Below are 26,747 nucleotides of genomic sequence, written 5' to 3' on the forward strand. Positions count from 1 at the left end.
TTTTTTAAAGATACTTTTCAATATTGTTAACCAATGCATATAAATGTTCCTGGTTAAAAAAGAAAACTATTCAAAATTAAAAGAGAGATATAATATTGTCAGAGAGATAAACTAAAAAATCTTTAAAGCTTACTTACAATATTTTTACAAGGAAATTTTTGCGACATGTTGCAACATATATAAAAGAGAAATTTCAAAGTTTACATGCAACTTTATACTTCTGCATTTGATTAATATTGTAAGCAACAGTGTAGAAAATACAAGGCCAAACTTTGCAGTGAATGGAATCTATAAAACTAGTGCTTCAAACAACTTGTATAAAGTTAAACTCAAAGAATAATACAATTTACAAACGAGAAAAAAATTAAATAGAACTATTTATTTCAAAAGAAGCGATCAGAGTTTTTTAATTTAAAAAATAATGTTTTTTAAATCTTCATTTATCATAAACTTTATGATTGCATGGTGCGATTTCGAAGTATGGCGGGAAAAGTCAGGAGATATTTTGCTTGGTTCAACTTGCATAAACCGTACTGCTATTATAAGACAAGATGAAACACACTCAGTTTATTGTGCAACCCAAATGAAAGAAGCAGGTTATATAAATATTTATTTGCAATAATTTTGGTAAATTTTTTTTATAAGAAAACATATACTTAGGTCGTTAGGAAAGTTCGTTGAACTCCCCTATTAAAAAAAAAAAAGAAGAGTTTTTTTAAATTTTATTTTATCAAATGTTCAAAATAATGTCCATCGTTATCTATACAAAGTTGCATCCTTTCAAGCCATTTGTTAAAAAGTTTTTTTATACTCTTCTTTGGGTATACTTTGAAGTAGCTTCGTTATGCGAGTTTTTTGACTTTCGACGTCAGTATCGTCATTTTTTTTTATCAAGTCGATTAGCCAATAATCGGATAGAACTAAGTCTGGTGAGTATGATGGGTGGCGAATTATTGTAATTCTAGCTTGGTTTAGACAGTTTGTGACGGTTTCAGTCACATGTGGTCGAGCGTTATCGTGGAGATATTTGAAATTTTGAGTGCCTGTTTTAGGTCTTTGCTTATTTATTTCGCATATAAGAGGTTTCAAATTATTTTTTATATAATATTCACTAGTAATAAACCCTTTTCAACATAACCAAAATAAACAACACCTGTTGTTTTGAAGAAGATGTAGAACACGTTTTTCGGATGAAACCTGTCGCATCTTACTATAGTTCTTGGACTTTCACCGTCACCGACCCAACTAGCATCAGCCGATTCGTGTCCAACTTGTCTCAAATAAAACCGCGACTCATCCCCTGTAATAATAGTACATAGTCTCCATGGGCCGTTTCTGAAAAGGGCTAAATTTTTCTTACATGCCTCAACTTTATTCTTGCGATTTTGATCGGTTAACTCGTGGGGTATCCAACGTGATGTTAGTTTTCTTTTTTTAAGTGCGTTGTGAATTATTTCGTTGATTGTAAAACGATTAATCGATGTCAGGGCTTCAATTATATCATGCGTTGCATGCGGATTTTCTTCAATAATGGCTCGCACACGTTCAATATTCTCAGCTGTATACGTGGTTCGAGGGTGCCCTGAGCGAAGATCATCTTCGAGACTCTCTCTACCATCTTTAAATAAAGTAGCCCACTAGGCAACTGTACTATATTTTGGAGCTTGGTTACAATGAACTAAAACCAACTCATCGGATATGGCTTGTGCTGAAACTCCAAGTAGAGCACGGGTTTTAATATATGCTCATTATTCAAATTTTTCCATTTTTTAATTTTTTTTTTAACGTATATAATAAAACTTAAATAAATTTTTTAATTAATATTCAAAATATTTCAACAAGTACTTAAAATGTTCATAATTAAACACAGTTTAAAATGATATATAAATATTTAATTATTTCCTGTCTCATTGTATCTTTACAGATGAAGTTCTACGAACTTTCCTAACAACCTAAGTAAAAAAATGCGTGGCAAATAAAAGGCGCAGAAATTTAATTATCTAATACAGTCTCCGATTTAATTTTAGAAATCGTAACCATACAATTTTACAATGTTCTAACATTTTAATTACCATAATATAAACTAAAAAATTGTTATTGCTAACGGAAACAGATACCTGTCTCAATATCTCCAATACAAAAATAAAATGAGACAGGTTGTTAGTTGATTATCGACATATCATTTTAAAAATTATAAATTTTATATTTATGTTGAATAAAAAGACACAAAACTTATATTATCTTAACCAGTTACGTCAATTGCGTCGAATATAATGACGTAATAGACGTTACAAAACGTACATAAGGCATTCTCAATTAAAATTTTTATTATAATTGAATCGTATTTTTAGTGACATTTCTAAATCATCATACTGAAACGCATGTAAACATTTGAAGTACGGAAAACAGAACAAAGATTTTGGGAGCCTTTAAATAGGTTTTTAAAACAGGTCTCTAAGATAATTAACAGTTATCAATTTAGCCAATTCTTTTCATTGAGAAACTTGATTCTTGATAATTAATTTTTTTCAGAATCGAAAATAGTTATCAAAATAAAATGTAAAATACATTACATTTATGTCATAATAACATTTATTTTTAAATATAATAAGTATTTAAATATTATACATACATTTTAAAGTGAAGGATAAATCATGTAAATATGATATAGTATATAATGCAGCTATATGATATTTAGGATATTATTTTTAATGTTTTAGAAAATTCCTTTGATAGCAATTTTAACTCCAGGGTATAACAGAGTTAAATTTGTTGTCAACTGCTTCCCGATAACTAAATTTTTTCCTGCAGTTGAACAAACGGAGGGCATAATAATACGAGTTTATTTAAATGCTGGCTTTAAAAACTGTCGTTTTACCTTTAACTAGCCAATAGCTTATTGCAGGGTTTAACGAATGAAAGTTAATGTGAAACTTGATGTGTCGGCTGGGATATATATATATATATATATATATATATATATATATATATATATATATATATATATATATATATATATATATATATATATATATATATATATATATATATATATATATATATATATATGTGTATATATATATATCCTAGCCGGCACATCAAGTTTTACCTTCGGAACTAAAACTTGTATAAACGCGTGTTTGTCACGATCCAAGCATAAACCCAAAACACATTTATGTCTTGGGCACTTATACGCGAATTTAACACGTGGTTTTTAAGGTTTTATATTCAAATTTAGATATCACGTGCTTTTATCACTAGTTTTACATTTTTTTCTCAAATTTAGTATAAAATAGTACTGCGTTTCCGTAACGGTGAAACCATTATTATTTTAACTGGTGTTTTTGGTAAATATTAATACACAGTTTGCCTCAACTAAGTTTAGGTTTTTTGAACTGTGTCAAAATTAATTTCAACGTTTTCTAAAAGAGTTTAGTTTATTTTTTAATATTTACATAGAGTATAAAATATAGTCCACCAAATCAAAAAAGTATTTATAACACTTTTTGCCCTATTTCACGCCATTTCTTTGCGCCTTTTTTGTAGTTGTGCTTTTTCTTGCAATTACTTTGCGCCTTTTTTTGTCCGCCATTTTTTTTTTCAAAAATTTACTTTCAATTTCAGGTAACAGTTACAGAAATTTTACAGGAAATGAAAAATAAAATATGTATTTTGTTTTATAGATTGGTAATGAAAATTAATATTGAAAGTAAAAATTCGAATCATTACCGTGACGGTTAGTTTTGATAAATTTTCTCTCACCCTAAGATTTACGAGGTTTAGTATAATAAAAAGTATTTAGTTACGGATGTAACAAAAACATATTTACTATGTTTTAAAAATTACAAAAAAGGAGTACCATGCATTTTACCAATTTTTTCACCACGCATTAACTTGGTACAATTTGCAAAAAAGAAGATTATAAAAAGTCATTTTCTTTTAAAAAAACTGATTTTTGCATACTCTCATTTACTTATAATATTACTTATACTAATAGTATAAGTAATACTAATAGTTCTGGGGTATTTTTCTTTATAAAGTAAGATACCCTAGAACTATTATTGTGTAAAAGTAAGGTATATTAATAAATTCAAAAAACGTATTTACATTTAACAAATATATTTTAATTTGTGAACTGAAGTTCATTCATATTATTAATAATAATAATTAAATATATAATATTTAAAAAGTAAGTATATAAATAAGTCATTAAATGGTGCTATAGAACAATATTGACAGAAATGTTATGCAAAAGTTATTTGAATTAAATACTAAACTTTTCTAAATACTTTATATTGAAATAAAGTCTGCAAGTTTAAAATTTATTGACAAAATTACAGTTCCTGCTCCACCACACGTATGATACAATATCATTATTTATATTTTTCCCATTAAATAATAACATATTAACACCGACAATAATATTTTAAAAATCCAAAATGGTTTCTGAGTCATCTTTTTGATTGAAAAAAAACTAACTAACAAACTTCAAGATGACGAATTATATGATCTGAAAATTACTGTGCCGATTCCTAATATATGCATCTACAATTCCAGTTTACAACCTATATTGTTATTTGAGTGATGTCGTAAATGTATTTGTATTTCATTTAAAAACAGACATTTTGATGAAATGTTTGCTTGAAACTAATATATATCTCTAGTTTAGACATTGTAAACTGGAATTTGAGATCCACTAAGAAATGCTTTCTAAATAACTATATTGATACTTGAGATAGTCGTCATATAGTAGATCAAGCTGATTGAATAATATTTACATAAAATAGTTGATCCCCGTTATAAGATATAGAAACCCTATTGAATATCTTATAAGCAGATAAGCACAAGTCTTCAGCTAGTTTAACGTTTCACTAAAAACTCCCTAAAAACGTTTTACTAGAGCTTAAATCAAAGAAAAGTAACAGTTAACCACGCAATTATTACAATGGAACAAATTTGTTTGGAAATGAATATGAGGGAGATTTACCAACAATTACAAATTGTCAAAACTTGTCAGCATTAGGATGTTTTTAAAGAAATAATTTAATAAAAAATGAAAACCGAACAATTTTTAACAAATTAGTTGTGTTCGGAGATATTTAAGCCCTTGCTATTTAAAATTTATATTTGGAAATTATATTACTTTAACGCTAAAGTTTCCTATTCTGACCATGTTTTCAAACTCTGCCATACAAAAAAAAAGGTCTTGGATTTTATTATGAGCAATTGGTAGAAAGTCTTCACAATCTCTTCAACGTTGCACCGCTGATCCGTTACAAGGACTATTCAAATAATAAATTTAAACATGGAAAGAATTTATATAGAAACTTAGCTCTTATAATAAAAAACATTTTATTTCTCTTGGTAATTTGACCAAAACTTTATTACATTCAGTTGGAGCTGTTTTGTCGCCAAGGATAACGAGGTCGTGGTCTTGGGTAGCTTAATTTCACTGATCCTGGGAGGGAGTTCGTTACAACGTATTGCTTATGTCCCTTACAATTTACAAAACCGATTCAGTGACTCAGGTGATAAATAAATGATTTAAAATTTTAATTTTTAAACTTCGTTTTAATAATTAATAGGAATAGTTTATAGGAATATAATAAAGTGAATTTTCATTACTAATGTAATAAAACGTTATACCTTTTGTATTTTTCATTTCCTGTAAATTATCTGTAACTTTTAACTGAAATTGAAAGTAAATTTTTGAAAAAAATATGGCGGACAAAAAATGGCGTGAAACATTTTATCTACAAAATGGCTCAAAATTGTACAAACGGTACATAAATCATAAATAATCAATAGGAGTTTTTTGATTTAGTGGACTATATACATAGTGATAAGTAAAATATACTCTTTTAAAAAACATTTAAATTAATTTGGACAAAGTTCAAAAAACCTAAGTTTAATTAAGGCTAACCGTGAATAGTTAATTTCACAGAATGGGAACCATTCTTGGCATGTGCTATTCTACATATATTCCCAATATTAGTACAACCAAATTCCCAATTACCGCGGCGTTCCATTTTTTTTCGTTTAAAACCTTATACATTATGCTTCTTTGAACTGTGGTGTTTTAAACTGTGGTGTTTTGAACTGTGGTGTTTTGAACTGTGGTGTTTTGAACTGTGGTGTTTTGAACTGTGGTGTTTTGAACTGTGGTGTTTTGTACTCTGGTGTTTTGAACTGTGGTGTTTTGAACTGTGGTGTTTTGAACTGTGGTGTTTTGAACTGTGGTGTTTTGAACTGTGGTGTTTTGAACTGTGGTGTTTTGAACTGTGGTGTTTTGAACTGTGGTGTTTTGAACTGTGGTGTTTTGAACTGTGGTATTTTGAGTGTTATTGTTTTTATATTACTTTCTTCTTTTACTATTATGATGAAAGTTTTTAATATTGAAATATATAAAAATAAATTTTATAATTATATATAAATGTATTAAAAGATAAAAATTTTTGATATGAAAAAAGTTTTACAATAAAAATATTTTGCAATTTTTAAAATATTATTTAGATTGTTATCTACTGTTTGATGACTCGGATGTTATAGGATTTATTCCAAAAATTAATGAGTCGGTTACTCTGAAAATTATTCCGGAAAATGGAAAAGATCAATTTTGTATGTCAAGTTATAAACCGTCTTTAGGTAAAATTCTTCTTCAAGATTATCCGATGAATATATATAAAGAAGTGTGGAACAATAATACTGGTGTTGCTATGATTAATAAAAGCATCCATTTGGAAATCTCAAATAGTGTGGTAAGTCATGAATCTTTATTTGATACTTTAACATTTAAATATCAACAACAATAACTACTACTACAGTAATACCTTAATCTTGTTTGTCAGGAATAGAATACTAATTCGATATTGCTTCTACAGCGAGACAAGGTAAAGCAATGTTTCATTTAGATAATCTTAACTGTATTAGAGCACTGGGACGGAATTCTCCTTAAGTTACACGTTAACTGTAAGAATGAAGCAGATGCGGACGTTGAACAAAGATGTGTTCTAATCAAATACGAAGGATCAGTAACCCGTAAGTTAACTTCATAACAACTAGGCCTTAATGTACTAAGCGTTAATAATATGCTTGTTTGTTGAGGTTCCGCAGAGTTTCTGTATATTACACTTAAAAAGAAGGTTCAAAAAATTTTCCACAAAAATTAAAAAGTTAAGTTGTTCATTATCAAAGATTTGTACTTTCATACATCTCTTTGAAGAAATTTTCAAATTTGAGTGTTATGAAAGGATTACATTTCTATTTTTCTGCTTTTGTCAGAAGTAATTAAATCAAAAATAAAAACGGCATTTGAAAAATGAATTTTTAGCTAAATTTCAAACAAATTGTAAATACTACAATTTGTTAAGTCAAATGTGACCCAGTTAATTATTTTTAAAAAGGTTGAAAACATACTATACGACCTCAGAAATTTTATTTTAGCAATTGACATTCAAGATTACTGACAATCTCTCATAATTGTATATTTTAATGAAGTCTATCAGATATTTATTAGAAATTAGATTAAGATATTTAAATACGAACGCAAAAGATTCTTTTTTTTCAACCCAAATTTATTTTAGTTTGTTTGGATTAATGGGTGGGTTAAGAGCAGCTTAAATATTTAATTCTTGTTAAAAATTTTCTAAACCTGTTTTTTTTAAGTCTATCATAAGAAAATACTGTTGAACCTGAACAAACAAAAATTACTAATGCAAAATACTAAAATAGCTAGTTAAAACAAAAAGGTCATACTAAAAAAACAATACTCAAACGCAATTGTTGTTTTAAATATTTAAATAATTGAAATATTTTTTACAATAAAAATATTGCGGTTTTGCTCGGCCTTATTTAATTTGTTTTTCGTGGTATACCTTGCAGTATGAAATTAATTGAAAAAGTTTACGTCATATATCTCATTTATTCCAGCCAGCGCACCACAGACCAACAACATATATATATATATATATATATATATATATATATATATATATATATATATATATATATATATATATATATATATAAATTAGTAGAAAATCACTTAACAAAAATTTTTTTTCATTTAACACTGTGTTTCATGAATAAAGACTCATTAGAAATGAATGATCAAGTTACAGGGTTTATGCGAAATATAAAACATTTTTAAAGAAAATATAAAACATTTTTTAAGAATTTATAGAACATTTTTTCAGAAAATACAAAACAAATTGTAAGAAAATAAAAAACAACTTTATAAAATTATAAAACATTAAAAAAATATATATAAAACAACTTTTAAGAAAATATAAAACATTTTAGTTATTTAAGAATGCATTTATGATGTATAAAGTTATTTATAAATTTCTAAATAATAAAATGTATTTTTTAAATATAACTAAAACTCACTATATTTAAAGATATAATATAAATAACAAAGTATCCAATTTAATAAAACTCTTGCCTTGCAATGCCTTTCAAAACCCATCTTCTCATATTACAATACCAACCACAAAAATCAATGCCAATTGTCGGTATAAGCCAATTTAAAGTAGCCTTAACTTCATTGCTGGTTTTTGGAAACGGCCTTATAGAAGTATAATTAGCTTTAAGACAATTAAAGTGTTCCTCGATCGGGTTCAATTGCGGTGAATAAGGTGGCAAAAAGTAAACTGAAACATTGGATTGGCCGAGCAAATTGATTACATCTCTTCGAGGATGAAATGCACAATTATCTAATACTAGTGCAAAATGAGGATTTGTTTGGAAATACGGTCTTAAATTATTGGTTATAAAATCACAAAAAATATCGCCATTATAGGCACCATCCACTATCTTAAAGCTTAGAATACCATTAACTATTATAGCGGCAATTAGACTTACATTCTTTCCACGATTTGCTGGCACTGTAACAAAACATTTTGTATTTTTTATAGAATAGCCATATTGCTTAGAAGTATGTAAGTTAATGCCTGTTTCATCTAGAAACACTAAGTTATTGTCAGTTTCTATAACAGTTATAAGTCGTTTTCTAGTGAACTCCATCGACTTCAAATACTTAGATATTGTTGGTATAGATACATTAATATTCCTTTCAATGAGAATGTTTGTCAATGATGCTAAAGTATGAGTTAAATGTTTTATATTTTCTTAAAAAATGTTTTAAATTTTCTTAAAAATTGTTTTATATTTTCTTAAAAATTGTTTTATATTTTCTTAAAAAATGTTTCATATTTTCTTAAAAAATGTTTTATATTTTCTTAAAAATGTTTTATATTTCGCATAAACCCTGTAATAAAAATTCAATTTATACCAAATATTAAACTATAGGAAGTCGGAAATGTCTTAACTACTGTAAATTTTTACACATTTGTGGAAATTGCTGACGCTATTATAAAAAGTATTCTTTTCTTTTTTATTTCTTAAAATAAATAAATAAAATAAAAATAACTATACATTTATTCAATTTGACATTAATGATTTTTACCCCTCAATAATTCCAGATATTTTAGATAATACAATTAAATTTGGAAAAACCCACACAGTTATTCCTGATGAAACAATCTGTATAATAAAACATTGTAGAAAAACCATACTTTATATTAATAAGGAAACTTGGAAAAAGAAAAACATACATGACTGCTTTGATGTAACAATGGGCAGTTATGACAGAGCAGAAATTTGTGAATTTGTTGGACTATATACTTTAGATTTATTAAGTAAAATTATCAATATAAAAGATTTAAGCCTTTATCGCGACGATGGTTTAATAGTAATGCATAAAAAATCTGGTCCGCAGCTCAATAAAATTAGAAATGGCTTTCAAATCGAAATAAACATAAATTTAAAAATTGTGAACTTTCTTGCCGTCACAAACCTCTCTAAAAATTCATATAAGCCTTTCAAAAAATCAAACGATGAATTATTGTATATTAATATTAACTCAATTCATCCACCCCGAATTCTAAAACAAATCCCAATTTCAATCAATAACAGGCCAAACCAAAACTCCTTTAATGAAAATGTATTCATTTCCTCTTAACGAATATTTGAAGATGCCCTTAAAAAAGTGGCTTTGAAAATTTTGAACTAAAGTTTGACCCTGAAAAAAAGAATACAAAAAAGCGAAATAGAACTAGAAACGTAATTTGGTTCAACCCCCCATATAGCAAAAATGTTTCCTCTAACATAGGAAAAGTATTTTTAAAATTGGTCGATAAGCATTTGCCGCCGTCAAATAAATTACATAAAATTGTTAATCAAAATACAATTAAAGTTAGCTACAGTTGCACAAAAAATACGGAAAGAATTATAAAAGGTCACAATAATGCTTTGTTGTACAAAAAAGAAATTCTAAATGAAAAAACTACAGAAAATTGAAATTGTACACAAAAAAACAATTGTCTAATGAGTGGAAGTTGTTTATCAAAAAATGTACCTGGTAATCTAAAATACCTGATAATCAAAAAATGTACCTGATAATAATATATTTGCATAACAGAGGGTGATTTTTTTATCGTGATTTTTGAACTTTGGAAGAGATATTTTTACCATTCCAGTAAAAACATCTCTTCTTTTTTCTCCATCCGAATATAATTTTATTCTTCCTACTTCAAGAGTATCACTAAAATTTTCTTCGACTTCTGGAATTATTTCGGTTGCTTTTTTCTCAAAATCTTTTAATTTTAGCTCGGAATCTTCACGTAGAGATATTATATATAACTCCAGTGAATAGAGTAAAGTGTATTCTTTACATATTTTTGAACCAGGAGTTATATTAAATCGCTCTAAGGATATTTTCCATTTTACAGTTAAAACTGTTGTTTCCCGTTTCGTAAATCTTTTATATAAACCTTTTACATTTAATTTACATTCTGCTTTTTCAGAACTTTCAACAAATATATATTTAAGCGTATCGAGTATTTTTTGATAGCTGTCTTTAACCGCATAAACTGATTCATAATGAGAAGACCATCTATTGGTGCTTAAATATTTTAGTAAAAAAAACTATTTTATGCTTTTTCACTCAAAATATTCCAGCGGTTTGAGGATGCAGAGAAATATGTGTAAATGTGTTGAATAGTTCCGAAATATTCTGTCTCTTCTCCAAATAAGTATAATGAATCCGCAACACAAGGGGAAAAATCCGCAAATGCATTCAATATTTTTATTCGTGCTTGAAAGGCTGTATATTTTCCACACACATTTGAGGCGTTAATGGTCACCAATTGCAAAAACATTATATTCATTACGAAACATTTTACGATCAGCCGATAGTAAAACGCTTTGTAAAAGAATTCATATATGTAAAAAGTGAATTTTTCTACACACATTTGACGCGTTATTGTATAATTGTCCACTGATGTTTTCAATAGAAATACCTGCATTTATTTAAAAACTGAAATACTTTTATATAGTACGTAGTGTCTCGCTGGTGTGATATCTTAATATTATTACCAGCTGATCTGTATAAGCAATGTCTGGCATAGAATCTACAACAAGGATATAATATTTTGTATCAACATTGCTTAATAATTCGTTTTAAAACATTTTTTCCATGAGCTGCACTATCTCTTTATATACAGTTTTGGATAAGTATGTAGGAGATTTTATCGCCCCAGTTTGTTATATTTTCTTTTAAGACAAAAATCGAGTTCTGAAATTAGTTCTATGAGGCCAATAAAATTTCCATTGCTTGGAGAGCCTTACTTTTCGTTATGACCTCGTAGTGGCGAACCTCTTTCAGATATTATTTTTGCTGCTACTACCCGTTCTAAAATACTGTAGTAATATTTTGCAGTTTTAGTAGCCTGATTTTTAACTGAATACCTATTATGCTCATATTCGATTTTCGTGTGAGGTAGACCATTATGGCTTTTTTATAGTCATCAGATTCTTCATGAGATACAAAAATTTTCTTATTTTTTTACAATCTTTACAACTGTCTGATACCAACGCTGAAATATTTCTTGAATGGGGAAATAATTTGCATGGTAAACAAAATTCTGCTTCTTTGCATAAAGAATAACAAAGCCAGAATCTTACAACCATTATACAGTATTTCATGAGTTTACTAAAAAAACTGTTAAAAATAAATTGCATTGATCTTTATAACTTTGCTTTAATTCTGGATATGAATCAATTTGCTATTTACTTTGGAAAAAAAAGATGGCTGGTTTAAGCAAAAATTGAATAACTCAGAACAAATTAACCATGGCCAATATCCTAATTGCTAGTGTTTAATCTTACATCAACAATCAGCAATTGCATCAGTAATTATTTCATTTCTTTTTGCATGCAGCCCTTGTCTCTGCCCTGAAAAATATTTTTGGCTTGGCATTCGGTAACTACGTTGCCCTCAGCAGTATGCTCTTCAATTAGTTCTGCATCATCAGTTACATATACATCTTTAAACATTTCACTCAATTTGACAAAATTTGATTGGAAAATACAGGTTAATATTGGAATTGGTTAATTTCTATTTTCTTTTTGACTACCACTTCAATATTTCCTTTCAGATATTTTTAATTGTACTTATAGGCACAAAACCTTCAAAATAAATTTCAAAGAAATACAAGAAATACTTTGATTGCAAAAAATATGGATGTGCTAGATCGCTTAAAAGTGACTTTTAGTATTAAAAAGTATTTTTCATTTAAATAATATATATTTCCAAATTAATACAAAATCATTAAACTCTTATAGTCTTATTAATTTTTACGCCTCGTTTTTGTTTCGATAGACTTTGCTGAGATTGCATCCAAATTACACTGCTGACAGCTATTTATAAAGTATAATTTCAGTGATGGTTAGTTTGGATTATTTTTTATTATCTTATTCCTTAGTGCAGTGCAGGCGGACATTACTTTGTAGTTTGGTGCTGGGACTCTTTCCTAGGCTTCAGCTTACTCAGCCTAATGGCAGATCCACTACTGCTTTTAAAGACACAAGGTTTTTTAAAAATACTTTTGTTTTGCATGTAAAATTTTCTTCAAAACCCTTTTTTATAACAAATTAACATTTCAAAATTGACCGGTATTCATTTCATAATCTTCCGTTTTACAAATTTTTCAACGATAAAAAAGAGACTATCGAAACGATAAAAAAACAAGAAAAGAAAAACAGCAAGTGAAAAAAAAAGGATTTACAGGTAAATATAAAGTCAAATCAATCACTCGAAGAGTCTTTCGAAGCAGAATTGATCACTCGAACCTGTTGTTTAAAGGAACCAATCAATTGGTTGCTTCATTAAATCCATCCAGCCGCACGAAGATTTTGCGAGAAAGCTTAATTACAGCCAAGCTTCGATAGAAAAATTTTAAAAACAAAACAAAATTTAAATATTGAAAATTTGAAGCATACCATAAAAAAATCTCCAAAGTGATCTATTGATAGAGAATTTGAAGCAATTTGTTGTCCAATAAAGTTATACAATTTTTTAAACCGAGAAAACCTGTGTATAATTGAAAATTATGAAATCTATTGTAAACAAAATTTCTCAAAATATTTAAGTCCACAATATTTTTATCAGTCAATAGTAAAATGTTTCGTAAAAGAATTCATATATAACAAAACTGAGTGAATTTTTCCCAAAATTCATGAATGGGAAGAAATAAGATGATGCGGTTTGAAAACTGTACTCGGACTCGTATATAGAAAGATGCTTTGAGAAGCGCTAATTGTTTTGATATACAATGTGTGTATATATCATGCATCAAGGATAAAAACATTAAAAATAATAATAATAAAAATAAGTTTCACATTTTAAAAACGAAGAGAAGGCTCAGCCAAGTATCCTGTTTAATTTGTTAACGGAATAGCTAATAACTTGTGGAAACTGAAAAGTCAAAGAGCATAACTATATTGCGGCAAATTTTATGCCAAGTGATACTCATATTTCCTCTAATCACATTTAGTTAGGACTGATAAAACAGTTCGTAAAAGTAGTAAATGAAAAAGATAATTGTTTTCATTATATTTGGAAAGAATTTTTTGGTTTAAGCAATACAAAGTTCAATGTTGGGGTATTTTAACGGACCTTTAAATTGACAGTTTAATTTAAAGATGCCAATATCTATCGATCAATTAACAATGTTAAAATAGGTAAAATAGGTTAAAATAGGTCTTTGTAGAGGTTATATGGAATTTTTTACTTTTTATTTTTTGTACCTCAAACACGTTTTAATTAGATACCTGTTTTACTTATTATATAAATTATTGTTTTTAAAAATTATTGTATTATTACATAATAGTAGTTATTCTAGACATCCCTAAGTAAGTTTTACTGCTACTAAAAAATATTGGTAGTGTTTGGGTCGTAATGCCAATATTGGTTGTATCACCAATAGTTACGCTTTTCTATAAAACGAAAAAAGTCGATTGTAATAAATAGGTGCCAGTTTTCAATTTAATATTCTTTATATTGTATCAAGAGCTTCTCTTGCAATTTTTCTTCTTTTATTTATTTGTACCTTTATCTTACATATTGTAATAATGAACAAAAGAAAAAAAAACTAAATAAAAAAAAAAACTTTCTAATTTATATTTGTTTACTGGGATGGGGAAAATATTTTTTTCAGCTTTTGTTTGCTTATTTGACAGTAATGGTGCTTGTTTTAAATGCTTTTTTTAAAATCAGTTACGAATGTCAAAAAACCACATAAAATTTAAGAAAGATTAGTTGTTTCAGTAGTTGCTTCTAGAGTTATAAATAAAATTGTATTTATGGAACTGTACAAACTAGTTTCTATGAAACTTGAGCAATTTTTTTTGTATTTAGATATTTATGTGCTCCAAGAACTCCTAACGGTCTTATAACAGAGCGCCACAAAAAATCATTTAAGAAGGAATTCTGCGCCTCTTTCCTTACCAATGATGCATAAATCACTAATACAGTTTTTAAACCAGGGACCTACTTATCAATGATGCATAAACGAATGTTTTCATTTACTCGACTAAATTATATGTTTACTAGTCGAGAAGGAAATATCGTAATAGCAGAGCTAATTGAGACGAGTTCCCTTCGTACCGAAGTACTGCTCATACGCTGAGTAGGCGGAGCCGGGATTTGAACATCCAATCCTGCTGCTACGGCCAATAATTATTCCGAACATTTTAGTAGAGCTTTAACCAACTGAGCTATCCCGGCTAATATATGGCTATAAATGATTAGTACAGTTATATATACCCACGAATGACTTGTACAGTTTTTAAACCTCGTGTTCTGAAGCCAAACTCTAATCAATACAACACAGCTGCGTCAAGTTCAAAAAAAGCTTTGTTAACCAAAAATTTGTAAAACTCGCGTAAGCTTAAGTATTAGAAAATGAAATACCTCAACAATATGGTGATTGCTTTTTAATATTAAAAACAAACTGACATCGCTTTCGTGGACTCCGTTTGTTTCTTGACTCGTTTGTTTCTTAATTTGACATGCATTTCTTTTGCTTCAGAAACATTTTTAATTTGGTCTTCATTGTCTCCACAATCTTTCTACAACTGTTTCCCACATCTATTTCCACCTCAGGAATAAAGCTTAATGACTGAGTTTCATATCGAGGTCTAATGTGTTTCACGTGACGCGAAACCAATTCATTTCAAAAAATCCTCGTAAAACGTCTTTGTTACTGTTGCTGACTTCAATTTAGCGTGACACTTTGCATAGATGGTTTCAACCAAAAATTATTACAAGTTCCAAATTTTTTGTTTACGCTGTTTTCTCCCAAAAGATTTTTTTTTCTTAATCTCTTAATTACGATTTGATAACTATGTATTATTTCAATCGGTCTTAAATCATTTTTGTTGCTAGCAATTTGTATCAAATATATTGTTTTGCCGATTTATACCGGTGTTAATACTATTAATTGCTTTGATATTTTTTCTTTGTAAGATGGTTTCTTTCAACAATTCTGTTTTCTCCAGGGTAATAAAGAGCTTGAAATGTAGCACGCACTACTCAACTTAATCAAAAAAACTCCTCATTATTTCAGTCTTGAACGTCTAAAAATTTATAAAATTTACGTTAAATAAGAGATGTACCAAAAAAAACATGTGCAGACATTTTAAAGGACATTTATTTAGCTATTGGATTTCGATATTGAATGCTATATATATTTTAAAAGTAGATATATTATTATTATTAAATTTTACTTAAGAAAGTTTGTGAAGTTTTGTACGTGAGAACGCACGCATTTTGCGTTTTACACTTGACATCAGCTTTTGCACAGTCTTCGTATGGACTCTCTCTTTGTAGCTCTAATCCAATTATTTTTGAAGTCTTTAATGTTTTTTATTTTTTTTTTACATTAAACCTTAGTTTTCTTTTGACAAGTGCCCAATATTTTTTTATAGGACGTAGTTCGGGACAATTTGGTGGATTGCAGTGTTTTTCAAAGAAATCTACTTTATGTTCTCTAAGTCAGTTTGAAAATGTTCCAGAGTAGTGATATGAAGCTAAATCGGGTTAAAATAACGGGTTACCCTTGAGTGATCTTAAAAACGGCAAAAGACGTTACTTAAAGCATTCTTTTATGTATATTTTGGTGTTAATTGTTCCCGTAGTCACAAAACAAGAGCTTCTTTCATCACATTTACAAATTGCTTGCCAAACTAAGAATTTTTGTGTGAATTTTTGCATTCCAATGCATTTATAATTGGAATTCAGTTTCTTGCAATTAATTGCTGAATAATATTGATGTCCTGGAGATGAAGGTGTCCTGGAAGAGATCGGAAATATGCAGCACAATAAGTTTCATCAATAATCAAACAAGATTTTTTGGCGCATAATTTTATATAGAGCAGCTTTGAACAATGAATTGCGACATTTTCTTGCTTTTCTTCACGACGAGGAACTTTTTTCTTTTTATATGATTTATAGCAACAATTTTTCTCTACTATTTGTATAGTGGAAGCAGTTGTGTTAAATTTATTCGCTAAGGTTCGAACAAAGATCTCCGGTTTTCTGTCTAGGGCATTTTTCTTTTTTTTACCAAGATCTCGTCTAACAAAACATTTTTTTCTTCCACTTCCTGATTTCCTTTTGATTGTACCAGTGTCTTTAAATCGTTTCACAACGCTCTGTACTGTTCTCAAAGCAATCTGCAACTCTTTATAAATTTTTTTGTTTGATACACCAGGATTTTCATCGAGAAAATGCAAAATTTTTTCTCGCTTCTTTGATTTTCTCGCTTGTGATTTGATGACATATGAATTAAGACTATTTATTTTGATAACAGAGTTGTTTAAATTTTGAATAGCACTAATACAATGACATTTTAAAACAATTAGCTATTTAAAATGATGCACGGTTTCCGAAACACCACATCAGAACACGCTCAGTTCAAATCAAATCAAATCATCTTTGAGATATTATGTTTGCAGTTATATATAATTAAATATGATAGTTAAAAATCCAATGAAATTATTGTTTATTGAGTAGAAAGGTAAACTCCACACACAAAAAAGCTGCGAACAAACATATAATGAAACTCTTTAGAAAAAGGGCATAATCTTATAAATAAAAATCAGTTTCAGCTGTATAGTGTTAACTCTAATTTCCATTAACGGGATATTTCTTGCAGAACGGAATGGAGAAATTAATCTAATTATGTAATAAACAATTTAAGATACACACTTTTTAAGTTAAGTAATTCAAAAGTTTACGATTCGCGGAAACCTTTCTGTTAGTAGAAACCAACCTTTAGTTCTATTACCTGTTTTTTGTTTGAACATAAATCAAACTAAATAAAAAGTCAAAACTTAAAAATAAAAATAGTATTTTAAAATTATTACCAATATTTTAACGGAGTTTAATTTTTTTTTTTTTAACAGTTCCTCTGTCACCAATGTCGTTTAATAAAGACGATTCTATGTCAACAACAACAACATCAACAACAGCAACAGCAACAACAACTTCTACATTAACATCCGACTCGTTCGTAAGTACCAACAGTGTACTTAATATAACATCAATCCTAACTTTGTTACCGGTATCAAATTCAGCTATAATAAACGATGCCAACTCAAGCATTGTTATCGCCGTTTTGTCAAGTGCGTGTATTGGTACATTAGTGATTGTTGTATTCATTCTGCTGTATATATGCTTTTGTTCAAGAAGAAAAGAAAAAAATGTAATTCAGTAAGTATTATTTTGTTGTTTTATTTATTAAATTTTTAAAGTTATTTTTAGTATCAAACATTGTAAGGGGTATATTCAGAAATGTTAAAAACGTATTTAAGCTTATTGTTGGATGGTGCTAAATGTAATTAAGTTCAATGCAGACACTTTGAAACACTTTGAAAGGGAGAAAATAAAAAAACTAGCTTTTTTTGTGTAAATAGTTACAAAAAAATGACAAAGTCAGCACCTGATTGGTTGTTTCTTTTTATTGTTATTGCTATACTTTTTACTCTATATTTCCACCTCTGTAAATCTCTTATTCGTTCTTGTATGGAACTGCTACTAACCTGGTCCTGCTAAGGTTGCATCTCTCCTCTTTCTACAAATGCTATGACTGTGAGATGTTAAACATTTAAGTCATTTAAATCACAAAATTAAACTTGCATAAGTCGTCACTTAACTAAGTGACACCCTTTTATTGTAATTGTTCTTTCAAGCCTAAAAAACTTTTCATCAGGTAGTTTTTTCTCAAAGACTGATGCATCGAAATTGCCTTTTTATCATCTGATGTCTTCTGTGAAAGAAGATTTACTTGTAGCTTAGATCTCTAATTGATTTTCTGTAAACTCCTAACTTAATTGATGGTAGCATGTTAACTCCTACTTAATTGATGGTAGCATGTTAACTCCTAACTATATTTATGGTAGCATGTTAACTCCTAACTTAATTGATGGTAGCATGTTAACTCCTAACTTAATTATTGGTAGCATGAAACTTTGTTAGTAGTGAATAAGTTTAAGAAGCAACTCTGATGCAAATGCTTTATAAGTGTTTTTTTGCGTGTTAGGTTTTTATTTTTGAACAATTCTGACAAAAATATGCTCTACTTTTTTTCAAATTATGTTTGCAAAAAAAAAAGGGACAGCATATTTTTATTAGAGTAGTTTTTAAATAAAATTTTTAGAATACACACGAATCTCTAAGGTCATCGTTCAAAGCTTTTGATGTGTTTATATTTTATCACTATATTTCTATTTTTAGTTTAATTTTTTTTTTGTCATACTTCTAAGTAACTAACTAGACAACTAATAAGACAAAGAGTAAATAAACTAAAAATAGAAATAGAGTGATATAAAAAAACACATCAAAAACTTTTGAACGCTGACCTTAGAGTTTATCACACCCAAATTAATTTATGTAAAAGAATCCACTCTTGAACCTATTAAGTTTTTAAAAAATACTATACTTGCTGGATCTTTACGCAAAACAACTTTTCCTCCAATGTGTCAATTTCTGCTATTGATGTTAGAATCAAATTTTAGCCTTTAAACAAGTCAAACATTTTTTTTTCACTTACTAACATTTAGTGGTGCATTAATTGTTAGCAGATTGGTTTAAACCAGAGCCTCAATGAAACTTTAATTTAAAATAGACACGTTTAAGTCTAAGCGTCACGTTTAATAAAGTATCACTCAAACTTAATTTTTTAGGAATATTTTAAAGTTTTTAAAACGTAATAATTCCAGGAATCAGCTCCCTAACGTTAAAGGACTCCTAGAAAAGAAACATCGCAACAGTATTTTCCTAAAGATAAAAAACGAGTTGAAGACTAAGCTAAACTATTTAAGCTTTAGCGCTTTATTTAAATTCAAGTTTTTAAACATTAATAATAAAACAAATATTCTTATACAAAAAAGATTTATTGTATTATAAAGGCATTTTGAGCATTTTAAAAGTTGGCATATTTGATTTGCAAAATGTGTATATTCATATTTACCAAAAGTTTTTTATGCAAATATTTTAAACATTAAACCCAAATTTCACAGGTTAAGAAGCCTCGCCAATAGGTTTGTATTTCTATTACTTTTATGATTTGATTATTTAAAAACTAAGTTTCACGTTTTAAACATTTGATGATAAATGAGAAATATAACAGTTATAACAAATTCATTATAAATTTACATTTTATATATATTTTTTAAAGTTTTTTTTTTCTTCTAAAAACAAAAAAATTTATTAAAACAAATATGTTCTGTTTTTAGACGTCGCTCTCAAAGCTCTGCAGTAAATGATGTAAGTTAAAATTATTTTTTTCCTGTCATGCAATCTTTAAGTAGTTGTGCTTCTTTTTTGGACAAATTGCGTGTTTAAATAACATGTTATGGTGTCATCTGTTCTTTCAAAAATAGTTTAATGCTTTAAATTTGAATTCTAAACTAAAATTTTTTAGGTTAATCTCGAACAAGCAAGCATCGCACGTGAAGCCGAAAATCTTTCAACAAAAAGTTTTCAAAATTCAGGTAAAAAATCTCATAAGATTGATACACAAAGTTTCTATCCTGAAAAAAGAGTCAAGTTGAACCAACAAAAAATCCCAGTGTTTGAAAGTTTTAATGGCACGAAAGAAGAAGAAGACAAAAATCCCATCCAGTCAGGTTCTAATGTTAGTAAAGAGAATGTTACAAAGCTACCTGTCACCGGTAAGTTATCTGCTGATCAAACGTTACAAACTCGATTTGGAAAAGGTACTTCTATTAAAAGAAATTCCTTTCTTTCTACACAATCATTACCTGTTGATCAGTTTTCTCAAATAAAAATGTCCAACTATATGCGTGAAAATAGTCCCGAAAATTCAAACAATTCTTTCGAAATATCTGAGGTCACCCCAGGTCATAGTTTAGATATTGAAATTGATGAGATGTTTATGTTTGATGTAGAAAAACATAGTGATTTAGATTATGAGTCAGCAAAAAATATATCTCCAGTATATGACATAGTCACAACCAACAACATTAAGCAGTTTTCATCAAATAAGTTTAATACTGAAAGAAAAAAATTTAAAAAAATTGTTAGCATAGCAACAGGTGAAGAAGAAGAGCAACCAGAAAACGAGTTTTTAGAATTGAGGCATTCAAAATCCGATCAATCAGAGTTACAATTAAATAAAAATTTTAATGACCAAAATAAAGATCCAAGATTTAAAGTCAGTTTTGAAGAAGACCAACTAAAAGACTACGAAGTTATAGAAGAAATGATTCATCACTATCATTCAGTCAATAGCGTCATTGCACCTCAATTAGCGAGAAAGAAAAGCCCCTCGTATTCAAAAGAAATAGCCCTAAAATCACCTTTAACACCTGAACTAGCAAATAGAAAAAAAAGCACAAAACTCGAAGACAGTGTAAAAGGAGTTCCAATAAACAACTTTTCTCTAAACAGATTTTTGAATACTTCAAATACATCATTAGCTGCTTCAAATTCTACTTTAAACAGGTCACTAAGCGCTTCAAACGCTGCTTCAGATAGATTCTACGAACTAAATGTTGCAGACACAAAATTTAAAAGTGTAAGCAAGTTGTCAGTAAATGATTCGGAATTAAACTTTCCTGAAGTTTACAACCGAACTAATCAAACATTCCGGCACAAGAGTGTTATAACTGACGATAATATGTTGACACCAGAACTTAAAACAGTATCATTTGACTATAAAAGTATTGTAAATAAAAACAAAAACAATTCAGATAGTTTCAACAAAAATCAAGAAAGTTTTTATAAAGATAATAAACCATTAAATAGAGAAAAGCTAATGTTATACTATGCAAATATAAAAAAAACCATGAGAGAAGTATTCCAAAACGAAAATCTAAAAGCTATGGATAAACTTAACATTCACTCTCGAGGTTCCTACAATGTTGCAAAAAATTCTAAACAAAAAATAAATCCCGAAGTTTTTGTTATTAACATAAGTAAATCGTCTAATAAAGATAGTTCTTCAAGGGTCAAATACATAACAGATGAATTTGAAAAAGTAAAAGAAAGTAAATCTTTGCATAAAAATTTAGAACAAAAGTCATATGACAGTGTTGCTTCAAATCTTTTTAGATCTAGCACAGATTTAAATGAAAATCGTTTAAAAGATTTTGAGAAAATTAATTCGTCAGTAGATTCAGCAATGACTTTTAAATTTAACAATCGCAAAATGGAAAATGAGCAAGCTAACTTATTAAAACTAAATGCTACTAACAAACTTATATTAAATAAAAATCCAGCACATATTAACAACATCGAGGCCAATTTCCACTCTAATGAAACTTATTTATTAGGTCAGAGAGAAAAAACTCGAATATTGGGTCAGCAAATTATTTCTTATGATAACGCCTCAGATTCTTTCAATGAATTACCAATAAGCACCAGTTTGAAAAAAGGACATTCAGGAATCATGTCCAAAGAACTGTTTTTACAAAATAATATGCCGCCTATACAAAAGCACCATGTTCTTCCAAGTAAACTTTACGAAGATTCAGGTTTTCAATCTAACGATCATTTAAAATCAATTAAATCCAATACAAAACTTTTGCATCCGCAACATAATGCATTTTTACAAAATACTAATTTATTAAATAAAAACTCAGTAAATACGGAATCAATAAATATGTCATTAAATACGTCAATAAGTACGAGTTTTAAATTGTTAAATACTGAAAACTCATTACAATTTGGGAGCGTAAAAAATATATCCGATAATGATGAATCAAAAAGATTGGACTTTCTAGAGCAAAAAAAAGTTAAAGAAAATTCTTTTGAAACTTTTTCAAACTCATATTTTGATCGCAGTTTCAACCCGGAAAACTACGAAGGACCCCCTGTTACAAGAAGATCAACTAAAAGTAGAAAAGAGATGTTAAATACTCTTTACGGACAAAACCGTTCGATACCGTCAAAAAGATTAGAGAAATTTACATTATCAAAAGAAGTGGTGTCTTTGGAAAAAACTGTATCTAGAAAAGAATCAGTTTCTCAAGAGTTGAAAACCTCTCATCTTGACATTAAAAATTCTAATAATGATATTAGAAGCCTAAACATTCTAACTTCAAACTTAGTTGAAAAAAATAGTTTTAACGAAAATAACGTAGATAACTTTACGGACTTTTTAAAGCAACATAAACTCAATAATAGAAATACGGAGCATGGCTTTGACCGCAAAACAATGAATGGCAATTCAGAAATTGTGCTTTTACCTGCAAACATACATTTCAATAAACATACAAACCTAAATAGTTATAACATTGAACTAGTAAACGAGGTAAAACCTGTAAAGTTATTAAGTGGGTTATCCCACACAAATATAAAATAAAGCCTAATAAATGAAGATTAAATTATTTTTAATTATGTTATTTATTGCGCTGAGGTATCTTAAAATCTGCTTATTTCTGTCTTAGTTTTGCCTTAGACAAGTTTTATTTTATTTACATATCGGTCCTCGATATTTTATCATATACTAAAATGTAAAAATAAATTTATAAACAAATCAATTGTTATCACAGCAGCCGTAGCGCTTTGCCTCAGAAGCTAGAAATCCCTGGTTCAATGCCACCTTAAGGCAAGTTTTATAACAAAAATTGTGACGCATTAAATTTGTTAGTTCAGCTCTGTGATAATTGCTATGTGATTTTGATCTACACCTAATTATCTAGTTTTTAAAATTTTTATGCTTGATGTATGCCAATTAATACTAATGCCAATTAATACTCATCGGAGAGGGGGGTGGAAAACCCCCTCCTTTCCCAAAAGAAGTTGATTTTCAAGTTATAGTTGACTTTCATATAAATTTAGTCGGATAGCCAAGAGTTTGACACAATTCAGTTGGGTAAATTTTAGTTTTGAGGACATTTATTTTTTTATATAAGAAGCCAGTCAGATACATTTTAAAGATTCACCTCCCCCTTCCTCCTCATTTTATTCTTAGAATCGCCTCTGATCATAAATATCAAAAATCTTTCGTATCCATTCAATGTTTGTGAAAAATTTGAATCTCACTCTCACAATGGTATCCCAAACAATCTTAAGTTATCTCACAAGTATCCCAAATAATCTTCATAATCAAATTGTCAAAAAACTATTATTAAAAACTTGGCAAACATTTTTGTTGTGGATTTGCAGTTGAACTATATAAACATATATACGGACTGATAAAAATGAAGATTATTATGGATACTGGTGATTGTAAAACTCAATATTTTTAGAAACATTGATTAACCACGATATGTTTTTAATACATGATGATAAATATTTTTTGGCGTACCACAAACAATTAAATTTATTCAACTTTAAAGAATCAAGTTGCTTAAAACGTATTTCAATGTTTTTATTACAAAAAGCTTATAATTAAGTAAATATTTAAACAATTTCAGTAAAATTAAAATGATTTACTTCATATTTCATGTTAATGCAACTAACACCCTTTTAATGCAACTAACACCCTTTTTTACTCTTATAATTATATAGAACTATTTAACAACGTTTTTCTATCAGAGTAGCTTTTCTGCCATTAAAATTATATCTGTATTTGCATTTCTTTTAAAACCCAAATATTTTTAATAACACTTGGTTGCTATTTAACAATGTTTTATATATAGAAAAAATGAATTTGGATTTGAAAATTAAAATAAATATAATTTAACTTTTATTTATATAGAGTCATCCCAAAAACAAGAAAGTTTTGTATTTGTTTTATAAATTACAAAACATGCATGTATCTTACAATACAAATACTATTTCAATCCTCTTCTATTATAATCTTGAATTTTCTATATGAACATCTAACATATGAACATCTATTTTTCTCATACTCACACTATATTTTAACATAACACACTATATCTTACTAATTTCAAAAGGATTGAAAATCTAAATCACAGTTCTAAATCCTTATGATGTATTGTAATTCTAATCTTTTTAATTCACTTTTTAATAATCTTTTTAATTTCACTGAATAATTGAATAATAATAATAATATTATTCAACTATTATAATAAAATAAATTACTGAATAATAATTTTTAATAATCTTTTTAATTTCACTGAAAAAAACTTTCCTAAAATAAATTAAAGTTGCAGCATTTTGTGTGTCACAAACAGCCTTTAACAGTCTGACAACTTATATACTTTATTTATAATACTTATGATAACTTATATCCCGCAGAAATTATATTATTGTTACTTTCATTGTTGTTATTGTTATTATTATTATTGTTAAATATATTGTTATTTCCTTTATATATAAATACCAAACCCTGGTATTTATGAAAAATTAGGTATTTAAGAAAATTTACAAAAATCCGCACAATGTTTCTTGTGCGGATTTTTGTAAATTTAACATCTTTAACATCTTTTTGAGATAACAATTTTACGCTAAGATTAGTGTATTTGGTAGATGTTTTTTGATTTTTATCTCAACCAATGAAATTTTAGAATGCAAGGACCTGGTAAAAATATTTTTGAATTTTCGAATGCTCTAAATGTCTTTAATTGATAAGTCTTTTTGAGCTTTTGGGGATAAAAAGTTCAGAGCACTTACCTTGTAACAGTATTCGAAATAAGAATTTAACTGAAAGTTACTAAGAATTTGCTAAGAATTTGACTGAGCTTATATGAGAGTTTAAGATCAAAACAAGTTTTTTTTCACACTATTGTTTGGTTTTTTTTATTTATTTTTAAACATCTTTGCTTCCAACAAGGCTGCAAACAGCCACCAATTAAAGTTGGAAGTTACTGAAAGAAAAAAGATGAAGATTGTAGAGCAAGATAACGATTGACGGACGACTTAAAGGATTGCAAATTATATGAATCAGGAAAGATTAAAGAAGCGGATTCCAAAGAGCTGATGTTCGAGGAAAAAAACTAGACGAAGAAACATTTTTGGAGCACTTAGGAACAAAAAAAAGATGACACTTAATTGAATGACGAGTAACACGAGAATGAATTTTAGTAGATGGCACAAGAGACGCTAACTCTATAGAACTACGACGATGTGATAATAGTTGGAGGTTTGCTGCAAGAGCAGGTCCAACTATGTTTACAATGCATTTTTGCACCTTGTCTAAAAGAGAAAGGGCATCATTAGAAGATCCGCCCCAGATATGGCAACAGTATTCCATACAAGGCCGGATTTGAGATTTATAGAGATAGAGAATAGAATCCAGAGTAAGAAAGTGACGAGCTCGATAAAGAGATGTAACCTTAGCAGATGCTTATTTTGCAACTGATTTGATATATGGTTTCCAAGAAAGATTGGAAGTAAGAGTTAATCCTAAAAGATGAAGAGTAGATGACTCGTCGAGTACATCACCGTTCATAAATATAGGAAGATCTAAATTATTGCAATAACGATTGGCTAAAAAAAATTGAGTTTTATCTAAATTAAAGTTCACCATCCACTGTGAGCCACATGCTGTAGCAGAAGTGAGATCTTTTCAAGCTCAAATGCCCCCTCCAAGCAATCAGAGGGTGTTGGTTTCTTATCACGACAAGAATAAATGGTAGTATCATCAGCAAACAATGCCACCTTAGATTTGAGAATATCTGGAAGATCGTTAATGTAAATTAAAAAGAGAATAGGGCCAAGGATAGAACCTTAAGGAACCCCTGAAGTTACAGAATAAGAAAAAGAGTGCTGTCCATCGATGACAACTTTTATACTACGATTGGAAAGGAAGGATTCAATAATCTCAAAGATATTGCCAAATACACCATAAGAAGAAAGCTTATGGAGAAGACCAGCATGCCAACCTTTATCAAAAGCTTTTGAATTGTCAAGAGCGATGACCCTAAGCTCCCCACCCTTATCTAATGCACGATAAAACCTATCAGTT

The 26,747-nt window shown here is 28.4% G+C and overlaps 1 protein-coding gene across 2 annotated transcripts; it reads left to right on the forward strand.

The window, feature by feature from the left end:
- On the forward strand, window positions 1-23,263 carry LOC101239581 (uncharacterized protein MAL13P1.304). Of its 2 annotated transcripts, none has more exons than XM_065817299.1 (6): window positions 1-596; window positions 6,514-6,758; window positions 6,912-7,038; window positions 17,809-18,115; window positions 20,140-20,170; window positions 20,328-23,263. In XM_065817299.1, the coding sequence occupies exons 1-6, from the start codon at window positions 422-424 to the stop codon at window positions 23,229-23,231; spliced, it is 3,789 nt and encodes a 1,262-aa protein (XP_065673371.1). In that variant the 5' UTR covers window positions 1-421; the 3' UTR covers window positions 23,232-23,263. The 2 variants fall into 2 exon arrangements, with proteins under 2 accessions (XP_065673371.1, XP_065673372.1); XM_065817300.1 differs by having other exon boundaries at window positions 10-596; window positions 6,849-7,038.
- The last annotated feature ends 3,484 nt before the right edge of the window (window positions 23,264-26,747 follow it).

Source organism: Hydra vulgaris, chromosome 14, assembly GCF_038396675.1.
Source record: "Hydra vulgaris chromosome 14, alternate assembly HydraT2T_AEP".
In the NCBI taxonomy this organism is placed as follows: domain Eukaryota; kingdom Metazoa; phylum Cnidaria; class Hydrozoa; order Anthoathecata; family Hydridae; genus Hydra; species Hydra vulgaris.

Excerpts from the sequence above, each read along its gene's own strand:
- LOC101239581 (XM_065817299.1), top strand. The coding sequence starts at position 422 with ATGTTTTTTAAATCTTCATTTATCATAAACTTTATGATTGCATGGTGC. Across the intron at positions 7,039-17,808 it reads ATACGAAGGATCAGTAACCC|TTCCTCTGTCACCAATGTCG; the intron begins GTAAGTTAACTT and ends TTTTTTTAACAG. Across the intron at positions 20,171-20,327 it reads AAAGCTCTGCAGTAAATGAT|GTTAATCTCGAACAAGCAAG; the intron begins GTAAGTTAAAAT and ends AAAATTTTTTAG.